The following is a 10,499-nucleotide window of genomic DNA, read 5'->3' on the forward strand; positions in this document are numbered from 1 at the left end:
TTTATTGTCCTGTCTCAGGTCTGCAAACATTTTAAGTGTGGGCAGTCTTAACACATCAATATTTAATACTATTTATATAAAATGTTATTATCTGATTTAGCATATGAAGCCATCTGAAAGAGGCGAGACCTTTCTCATTTAGTCAGCATACCACATTTCTCTTTGAAACATTTTGTTTCAGTCTAATGTTGCCCTCTATTTTGTTATTTCCTCCTCATCCTCCAACCCATGGAAAAAATGCTACGAAATTTAAGGACTGGCAAAGATCTATGTTTTACTGTGACGGTGTTACAGAATAGCTAGCTTTCCTTCTTTCTCTCCAGAAGTCTGTTGGGGGTTTAAGTAGCCAGCTGCAATGAAGAACGGTTTCAAAGGGTTTATCTATGAAGCAGGAAGTTAACTCCTTACCATCTCTAGACATTCCTAGGGCAAGACACTTCTGCAGTCGGCAGTGTTGGCAACGATTTCTATTGGTTCTGTCAATTAAACAATTTCTCTGCCTGGGACAAGAGTAAGAGGCATTGTTCTGCTGACTCCTCCTAAAGAAACCCTAGAGAGAGGGGGAGAGAGAGAAGATAAAGAAGGAAAATTACTATATGTGTGTGTGTACATATATAGTATTACTATATATATTGTGTGTACATATATATATATATATATATATATATAAAAACACACACACACTGTATATATACACACACACACTCACACTATAATTACTACATATATATTACTGCATTTACTGCAATAAACTTGAATTTAGTGAGAATTTGTTTGTGATGCAACTCTGCAGATGCTTTAGTCATAAACAGTGAAATAAAATCATATTCACTCCAATATGACAATCCAGTACATTACTCTAAAATATAACATGAAAACTCTGTACATCACGCTAAAATGTAATATGAGGGTATGAGGGCAATAAACTATATAGAGTGGTAACATATAGTACATCTTCAATATGCAATAAATAATGGGCTTCGTCAAATGCTCAGGGAGACTCTCACAAATTTTTATAACAAGGCAACCTAGTGCCATTTACTCCAAATATTTTTTTGTAAGGAAAAGGTACTAGTAACTTCTAACATTGACAATTTGCTTATCCATTGGCAAGATACCATATCAGACAGAAGCTATAACATAACGTTTGATACCCAAGATTAAGCTGAAAGAGCTTGCATCAGTCTGCAGGGACCGGACAGACCACAAGTGAGAGGTAACTAACTGAGGTGTCTACAAGAACCTTAGGATTTAATAACCTTACCAGTTGAAGTGCAAAGGAAAAAGCAACAACTTTAAACAATGCCACCCTTCTCCATGAGAAAACCTCCCAAGACATCTTAAAGAAATACTTTATTATCAGATAAATACAGAAAGTCAAAAAGCCCAGTTTCACTCCAGCATGGGCTTAACAGTGTTAAAATGTTTTGGTGCCCTGTCTCAGTAGAAGGCTTTTCTGAGTGTTGTTGTGGACAGTTTGGCTTTTGGATTGGGAACATGAGTATCAGCAGCACTTTTTTCTGGCGGAACACACTGTAACAAAGTTCTGGCACTTTTTTTCCATTACAACACTAGAAAAATTTTCACCACGGGTTATGCAGCAGTGTGGGAACTGAGGCAGGAGTCCCCACTGGTCCTGTAGCAGTGTGGGCACCAGGGCAGGAGTCCCCACCGGTCCCACAACAGTGCAGAGACTGAGACGAAAGACCCCACCAGTCCCACAGCAGTGTGGGGACCAGAGCAGGAGCCCCGGTGGTCCCGCAGCAGTATGGGCGCTGGGGCATTAAAACTGAACACCCTAATGCCTATGAGAAGACATCAGACTTGAGTTCCAGCAACTTTTTTTTTTAAAAGAAAAAAAGCACTGAGTGTTAGAACTGGGGAGCATGTCCTTAGCCACAGAGAATAGCCAGAAATGACAAAAAAATGCCAGACATATCAAGAGGAATGGAGCCAGGAAGGGTAGGTGAGAGAAGTAAAGCTACACTTGATACTCTTCTCTCTTTTACAGAACTACAGGAGGAGCAGGGAGCCCAAAGCAGGGGAAAGAGAAACAAAGAGGAGAAATTCACTGGTGAATCAAGCAGCTGTAGAAACAAGCAACTGAATGCTTCAACAGTAAGAAAGAGATGGAGAGAGACTAGACTCCTTCTTAGAAACTGCAGGAAACCAAGAAGGAGATAGAAGGTAAAAGGAAGGAAGGAAGGAAGACAGAACAAGGCTAGATGCTGGTACTGTGAACTGAGGTGGGTGAATGGTGCTAGGATGGTTTGTAGACTAAACCTGAACAGAATCAGGAAGTTAGGGTTGGCTTCATTCAACAGCTAATCCCTTCCCTGTCTCTGTGATGTTTCTAGCATAATTGCCAGAACTTCAGTCCTCAGATCTTCTCTGCCAGGAATCTCTACTAAGGGTAGTCAACGGGCAGATCATGGGCAAAGGGTCGACCCCAGCTAGGGAAGGCCCCTTCTGGCTGAGGTCCCACGCCTTCCACAACTGCCATCCCCATGGAGCCTAGCCCACATCCCACTGCAGCAGTCAACCCCCACCTCAGGCTAGTGCCCCAGCCCCAGAGTGCCCCCACCCTGCCCCTCTTTTACCAACCAGCTCTATGTTCTTGGGGAACCAGGGCACAGTTACCAGCCTGTCTGACTCATGAAAGACCATGCCCTGCCCCGACCTCTCCTTGAGCCAAAGGCGATCAGAAGAAAGACTTACAAAAAGCAATGAAAAGGCAGGGGGAGGTACACTGGAGACTCTATCCTCATTCACATTAAAGAAGGGGCAGAAATTCCATTAGCACACCGAACGGAGAATACAAATTCCTAGACAAGAACCACACTGAATTCTGGGACATAGAAAGCAGGGAACATTGCCTGATGGGAAATCTCAGCTCCAGGTGCTAATGAACCCACTCCTGCCCACACCCAGATCAGTAATTATCAGACCAATTCCAGTAATAAATTCTCTTGGTATCCAAAATACTGGACCTGCCTAGTTGCATTATGAGATTCCTCACAGGAACATTGCCCTTGGTCAGGAATGATCAGTTCCTGTTTTCTGGCCTCAATAGACAACTGTAGAATATTCCTTTGAATGCTCATTTTACCCATAAAAAAATCTATTGTTTCTCTTGAAACATTGTTGCTTCCCTACCAAAGCCCATACCCATGCTCATGTAAAGCGCCCTGATTCCTGGATCTGAATTCTTCATCAGTTCCATTGGGACTTCTCCATACTCATCATGCTGGGGATTCTGCTCTGCCTGCCCCCAACCCTCTGAACCCCAAGCTACCATCAGCACCAGGGATCCCTGATCAATTCAAGCTTCACGGAGTGCTGAGATCTCTCTCTGCCTAGAGAGAGAGGAAGAGACAGAAATATAGCCTCCTGACCCTGCCTTATGTGACCAGCTATGGTTTGCTAGCCCTAACTTTCGTAATCAGATTTAAGTTTGATTTAATACTGTAACTGTTGTTTCTGTTTGGGTCCCCTTGTATGGTTACTACCGGATAATAAATAACTTTCATGGTTAAGATGGTTGCTTCTCTCTCTCTCTCTCTCTCTCTCTCCACCGTTCACACCCTCCTTTTTTGAATGGTGCATTTTTGGCTTCTGCATTCACTCTGCAACAATGCTCCTTGTGTCTAAGTTAAAGGTTCCTGTATTGCCCCAAATCTTATAGGGTTGGTTCAACAAGAGTGTTACTAGCCAAACAGTTGTGGTGTGAAAGTGGGGATTGGGATGTGTGGAACCTGGAGGCATAAAAGGGCTACAGGTCAGCACTGCTGTCCAATCCAGCCTTCTGAGTCCAGGGACATATAAGCGGTTTGCTTGTGAGTACTGATTAACCAGACCTCTCAGATGTGCTGTTAGTAGGTGTGAGTGGGTGCATTCATCTGCTTTCTGTGCCCCAGAGATCAGTGCCTTGGAACTGCTGTTCTCCATTCTGTATGCCAATGAAGATGTCTGACACACCACAGGCCAAATCCAGCCCCTGCCCTGGGGAACCTAGCTCCTGCAGGACAGCTCCAGCGGATAGGAACTGGCAGAAGGGAGAAGTATATGAGAACAAAAGTAACACAGCAGCACACTGATAGAATTATCAACGCCCACCCCTCCGAAGAATAACCCTAATAAATGAGCATAGCCCACAGTGACAGGTATATTTGGAAACACCTCCCAGCAGGTAGCATGGCCCCAGCCTTCCTGGACGGCTGGTGTGCTGGTTGGCTGGGTAGTTGTCTTCCTGTCTGGCCAGGCAGCCATGTGGAGCCACTCTTCCCAGTGCCAGAGTGCCAGGGGAACAGGAAGTGGGGGCCTTGCTGCTACATTGGAATCCTGGCCAGCTCTCCCTCTGTCCCTCCAGCTACCAGCCACAGGCCAAGCCAAGAGCAGCCTGCTGCACCGAGGGAGGAGAGGGCCTGGGGAGAAGCATGGGCAGGGCCACATCTGTCTTTTTGGGAAGGGAAAGCCTCCCCTTCCCTTCATTACTCACTACCCGTGACTGGCCATGAGGCAGACCATGGGCCAAATCTGAACCTCCGGACACTTTTGAATGGACCCCAACATCTCTTTCTTCACCTATTAACCCTATTTTCACTATTTTTAAATTACACTCTTCCCTCTTTTAATGAGTACTTTACTTACGAGTACTCACTAAAACTAGGGACACATATACCTACCTTCGTTCACTAAACGAGTGAACTTCCCCTGCTTATATGAGTCCCTGGCCAGGGGGTGGAGAGACCCACAGCTGGAGCCTTCTCCCTCCCTTCCCTCAGATATGCAGCTGTCTGACAGCCCTTGGGCTGGGGGAAGAGAGGGAGAAGGCTCTTAGCCTGGTTCCCTCCTCTGCACTGGCGGGAACGTGAAACTGACCAGCCATGAGCTGATCAGTTTCGAGGTCCCACAAGCCATGGGGAGGCTGGAACCAGCCTGGTTCCCAGCTCCTGCCACTCTGGGAGCCAGGAAACTGACCAACCCTGATGGTTGCTGGCTCCCATCCTCTTGCAGGGGAATTTGAGTTATGAAGGGGTTGCAGGAACACATCCTGGGTAATTCGAGGGTTTACTGTATTAGACTCCCCACCCACCCCGCAGACCTCACCCTCGGCCAGGTTTTAACTGCCCCCCACAGTGCCAAACCACCCCCAGGCTTAGAGCCCCTCAGCAGCCCCAAACTGCCCTCAGCCTTATACCCCCCCTGCAGCCACAAACCGTCCCCAGCCTTGGACTCCCCCTGCAGCCCCAAAATGCCCCCAGGCTTACAGCCGCCCACATCCCTAAACAGCCCCAGCCTTAGACATTCCTCCTCCCCCTGCAGCCTCTTCACAGGGGCTGCTAGGCTGGGTGGCTCCCCCAGCACTGCTGCTCCTAGCAGGTAACAGAGTTAATTGGTTTTAACGACAAATGTTAAGGTTTCAGCACCTAGGCATAAGGTAATTGCTATCCCCAGTGATAACAAAAAGAAATCCTGTGGCACGTTATAGACTAACAGATATTTTGGAGCATAAGCTTTCGTGGGCAAAGACCTGCTCCAAAATATCTGTTAGTCTATAAGGTGCCACAGGACTTCTTGTTGTTCTCAAAGATACAGACTAACACAGCCACCTCTCTGATGCTCAACCCTAGTGATAGAAATAGTTGCCATCTCCAGCAGCTATCTCTATTGACAGATATTTGCCTGAGGCAGCAGTGTTAACTCTGTTAGGGTCCAGGGACTATTAGATTTTACGGGCTGCCCTGGGCTCTACACTGGAACCAAATTGAGGGGTTTGGTGTGGGAGGAGTCTGCTGGGGAGTGGGATGAGGATGGGGATCTAGGTGGGAGGTGGGGTGTAGGATTGGGCTGGCAGTGTGTGTGTGGGGGGGTCTGGGCAGGAGCAGGGTGTGGGCAGGAACAGAGTCGTTTGGCTCCTCACTCCCCACTGCTCCCAGACACTGCTCCCATTGACTACAATTACAGCCAATGGGAGCAGTGGGGAAAACTTCCTGTGCTGCCATTTCCCCAGCCAAGTGTGGGGGGAGCAGCAGTGTGTGGAGCTGCTCTTTCCTGCTGGGAGCCAGGTCTCACCTGTGGTGCTCGGGGGCTCCCCCCACCGCACAGCAGGAAGCAAATGCTTGGACTCCAGCCTCATGGGGGTAGGGGAGGCGAGGGAAAGGGCTGGAGCACCAGCTCAGGCTCCCTGCTGTGGTGGGGTGTGAACCAGGTCTGTGGCCCACTGGCAAGATGCTCACACTTTGAGAACCACGGCTCTACGAACTTAACGTGCAGCATCACTGCAATGCTTTAGTAGTGCGCTGTAACGCTTCCCCCATCAGCACGGCCAGTCCACATCCCTGAAAGGTGGCAGCTCTGCGAGGGGAGAATCTTTCCCACTGACATAACGCTGTTCGTATGGAGGGGCATGTGGGAGGGTAGAAGTTAGGACTTTGTGGATTTTTCACCCCCCCTCCCCCAGCAGTAATTCTACTAATACTGATTTATAAAGGCTTAAATCTGACCTCTCCGTCCTCATCCACAAAGAAAACCTGCACAACCCTTTCAAAAGATGACTCCAGGAGCATAAACTTATAATTCTGCTGGACAGTAAAAATCCTGGATTGAAGAGAGATGCTGGGTTTATGGTTTATTACAACCACCTTTTACCCCCTTCCTGTCCTAAAACTGCAGAGGTGTTTATCTTGAATGGTCTTTTACAAACTGTTCCACTTGCATTTTGCCATGATTCTAGGAGTACCTTTCCCAGACCCGGAGAAGAGCCGTGCACGACTGGAAAGCTTGTTTCTCTCACCAACAGAACTTGGTCCAGTCAAAGGTATTACCTCACCCACCTTGCTGCTCTAGTATCCTGGACCAGCATGGCTGCAACTAGACTGCACTCATCTTGCCTTACGACAGTCTCGTGAAATAGGATGAGGCTAACTGCTCTGCTGTTTTAAAAACGGCACAAAACCTAAAGGGTTACAACTGTGTTAAGAGGTAGAGGAGCTTCTTAATATGCTGACAGAGCTAAGGGGTATTGTTTCCTCTTCAGGAACACACCAGGGCTACCATTAACAATAGTGGCATTGAGAGGAGACTATTCCTTATGGTTACGGAGACCTGAAGAGCCTTCTCTGCAGAAGGCATTGTGATTTATTATAGTTTTGCACCAATTTTCAAGTACAGGTTGCACCTCCCTTATCTGGCATGCTTGGGACCTGTCAGGTTCCGAAAAGGAGAATTCGCCAGATGATGGGAGGTGTAGGGCTTCTGCACGCAGACAGCCCTACGTCTGGGGGCTGCTGCAGCCCCAGCCTCCCTCCCTGGCACTCTGGCCCCAGCTCAGGCTCCCAGGGGCTACTATGGTGCTCCAGCCAGCCTTGGCACACCCCCCGCTGGCTGCCATGGGGCAGTCAGGGGCTCCAGCCACCACACTGCTGTGGTATAGGCAGGGGCTCCGTGCTCTGCTGTGGGGCAGGTGGTGACTCAAGATCCCGGCTCCCAAACTGCCTGGGGGGGCAGGCACAAGTTCCAGCTTCTGGTGCTGTGCTGCTGCAGGACAGAAGGGGGCTCCTGCTCCTTGCCCTGAACTGCCATGGGGCAGGCAGGGGATCTGACTCCTGGCCCTTCTGGAGTTCCTGCACCGGCCCGCTACTCTCTTGTCACGCAACAATGGGGGTCATGCCTGATCACTGTTGCTGTTGGACGAGAGAGTATGGGATTCGAGAGATGCAAACTGCATCAGATTGATTTGACTAGCCCTGTTTTGTGCAATCGTTATAAAAAGAAGCCTCTTTCCAGGCTGGTGTTACAACAGAACTGACTCAGAATGTGAGACAGCTCATTTACAATTATTAACATTTCTGAAAGGCAAGATCTGATTGTTGATGATATAGTACTTCTCTACTTACTGGCATTAACTCAAACTAAACTAGGGATGTGGAAAAACCATTTTTAAAGCATTTTTCGGATGCCTCCAGTATTAGTAAATGATGCAAAAGACGAGCCCGGAGAGCGAGATATTTCACACCAAACACGTAGATGCGTGTGTGCACCCACAAAATGCACATGTGCATGTTTCCTTCTACAGAATTACCGGCAGGTGCTAAGTGGAGCCTTCGCATCTTTGCACTTTCAGGCAGGTCGTCAGAACTGCAAATACCAAGATTTGCAGCTGCAAAATCTCCCACTGCTGAGAGTGCCAAAGTAGCCATGGTCATAAGTTAGCTACAGGAGCTTCTTTAACATACCAGAACCTCCCCACAGGCACTTATGTGGTAGGGAGCAGGCAACTGCCCCAAGCCTGGTGATTAAGAGACACCTGTGGCTTCTGGCCACAGCCTCTGGCCCCTTTGAATCATTGCTGTCAAAGTTTGACTCAGACTCACAATTTATCAGACCACTCTGTTTTATTAGCAAAGCCGCTCTGCTAATACATTTAGAAGTGAGCCCCCCGAGTGGGGCTTGTGTCTCTTAATTTATACAGTTTTTTGGAGAACAAGTTACAGAGAAGTTACAGACAAAAGAAGAAAAAGATTTTAGTCACCACCCTTCGAGATCCCTGAGACCAGTCACGTATCTTCAATTACCTGCCACCCTTAACAATCTCCTTTAACAGCTTCCAGTTAACTTAACTAATTGCCCTTCACACCTTCCATTCTGATGCCTGTTTCTTAGACGTGCTGGCTTATACAACGTTATACTTATACAATGTTATACTTCCACATTGCTTAACTGCCGCACCGGCTGTTCATGTGGTGCTGAGGGCCAGAAAGGGAAGGTGCACTGTGGTCTGGGTGACACTGAGGACTGGCTGCCCCCAGCCCTGCACCTTATGGGGCACAGATCTGCCTCCCCCACCACGCACACCTTGGCCCAGGGTGGCTGTTGTCCCCGCTGCCTGTGGCTGGTACTGCAGCCCCAAATCACTGGAGTACTATGGGAATTCCCCCTTCTACACCTGCCTGTTCCCTTCTGTCCCCCTGGTATGATGGACAAACAAGTGAGAGAGCGCAACATCATTTTCACTCTGCCTGAGCTGGAAGAAATTCTTCTCTGGGCAACTGCAACTTCTTTATGTCCCCTTAAAAGCACAGAAGTGCCAGAGTGGGGGCAAAGAACAGCCCCATAGTTCTTACAACTGTGAATTAGGGTGTTTAAATCAACTTTGACATTTTACACATACTGCAAATGAAATGAGAACAAAGCTAGTCCTCAGGTTCATATGGGGTGGAGCGGTTCTACTACAGTGTATCTAGCATCTGTATCATCAGTTATGCTGCATCACATACTCATCACGAAGTCCCAAACAAAGAGCTATTTGCAAATGCCATTGGACTGGTGAATAAGGAAGACGGTGAGTAAAATTAGGCATGGAACACCTGTGTCAGCACCCTTATGGCCTGTAGCATGCCTTTTTTGAATGGGCATCAGAGTGCATTGTTAAGTACACAGATGCCTGAGGCTAATGCAGATGCCGGTAACGGTACCGTGTAAAGTCTCATACCTTGCAGCCTTCACATGTGATGACTCCATAGTGTATTCCAGAGGACTTATCTCCACAAATTTTGCATGGTATCACTTCAATTTGCGCTGAAAAAGAGAAAGGGTTATTTTTAGTTGGTCATGCTGATTCTTTTCTGTCCCCCCCCACTACTGAGCATAGATGTTAGAGCTGGTCAGACAGCTAACTCCCTACAAACGTAAAATTGCTCTTTGTGATACTGTATGTTTTGTAGTGCTTTGTTCAGTCCAGTTTCAATGGATTCATATGATAGGGCTTCTGCCATTTCCCTAAGGCTACATCTACACATGCCCCTTCCTTTCGGAAGGGGCATGTAAATGAAGTGGGTTGAAAATACTAATGAGGCACTGATATGAGTATTCGGCAGCTCATTTGCATAATGGCAACCACCCGACGCACTGAAACTGCTGCTTTTGAATTGCAAACTAGCTGTGTAGAGGGGGTTCCTTGAAAAGGAAACCCTGATTTTGAAAGCACTCTTCTTCTCAACTTTTTTTCCCCAAAATAGGTCAAAAAGGTGTTGTTAAGACAAGGACTAGTGCCTATTTTCGAAATAAACCATAACAGCCCAATGGCTCTAATTCAAAATAGGCTCTCTGTGTGTAGCAGATGTATTTTGAAATAGCTAAGTGCTATTTTGAAATGCATTTTTGTGTGTAGCAGAGCTATTTCAAAATAAGTGATTTCAGAATAGCTATTCTGGAACACCATATTTTGAAACATGATTGTGGTGTAGACCTACCGTGACAGAACTTATAATAAGAAAACTTACCCTGACACTCAAGGTTACGTTTTCTCTTTTTAAACATTTCATTCTCACTACTCTTAGCCGTACTTATTAGTCCCCTCTAAACTACCAGACCCCTTTTTTGATGTTTACTGCATTCAGATACTGTCATCTTGACCTCAATCACATCCTCACTCCTCCTGTTGCTGAGCTATAGAGATCCTAATATCTCCAGTCTGGTTTTTGCTTTGGCTAATGATA

The 10,499-nt window shown here is 47.1% G+C and overlaps 1 protein-coding gene across 1 annotated transcript in view; it reads right to left on the minus strand.

Moving 5' to 3' along the window:
- RORB (RAR related orphan receptor B) overlaps positions 1–9,776 on the minus strand; it is a 57,510-nt gene extending 47,734 nt beyond the window's left edge. The window contains exons 1-3 of the mRNA XM_074994766.1: positions 9,686–9,776; positions 9,494–9,579; positions 409–550 (exon numbers count right to left, since the gene is read on the minus strand). Coding sequence (XP_074850867.1) covers positions 409–550; positions 9,494–9,579; positions 9,686–9,776 — 319 coding nt within the window. The remainder of the gene's footprint in view (positions 1–408; positions 551–9,493; positions 9,580–9,685) is intronic.
- Positions 9,777–10,499: the final 723 nt, after the last annotated feature.

The sequence above is a fragment of the Carettochelys insculpta genome, chromosome 5 (assembly GCF_033958435.1).
Source record: "Carettochelys insculpta isolate YL-2023 chromosome 5, ASM3395843v1, whole genome shotgun sequence".
NCBI lineage: Eukaryota > Metazoa > Chordata > Testudines > Carettochelyidae > Carettochelys > Carettochelys insculpta.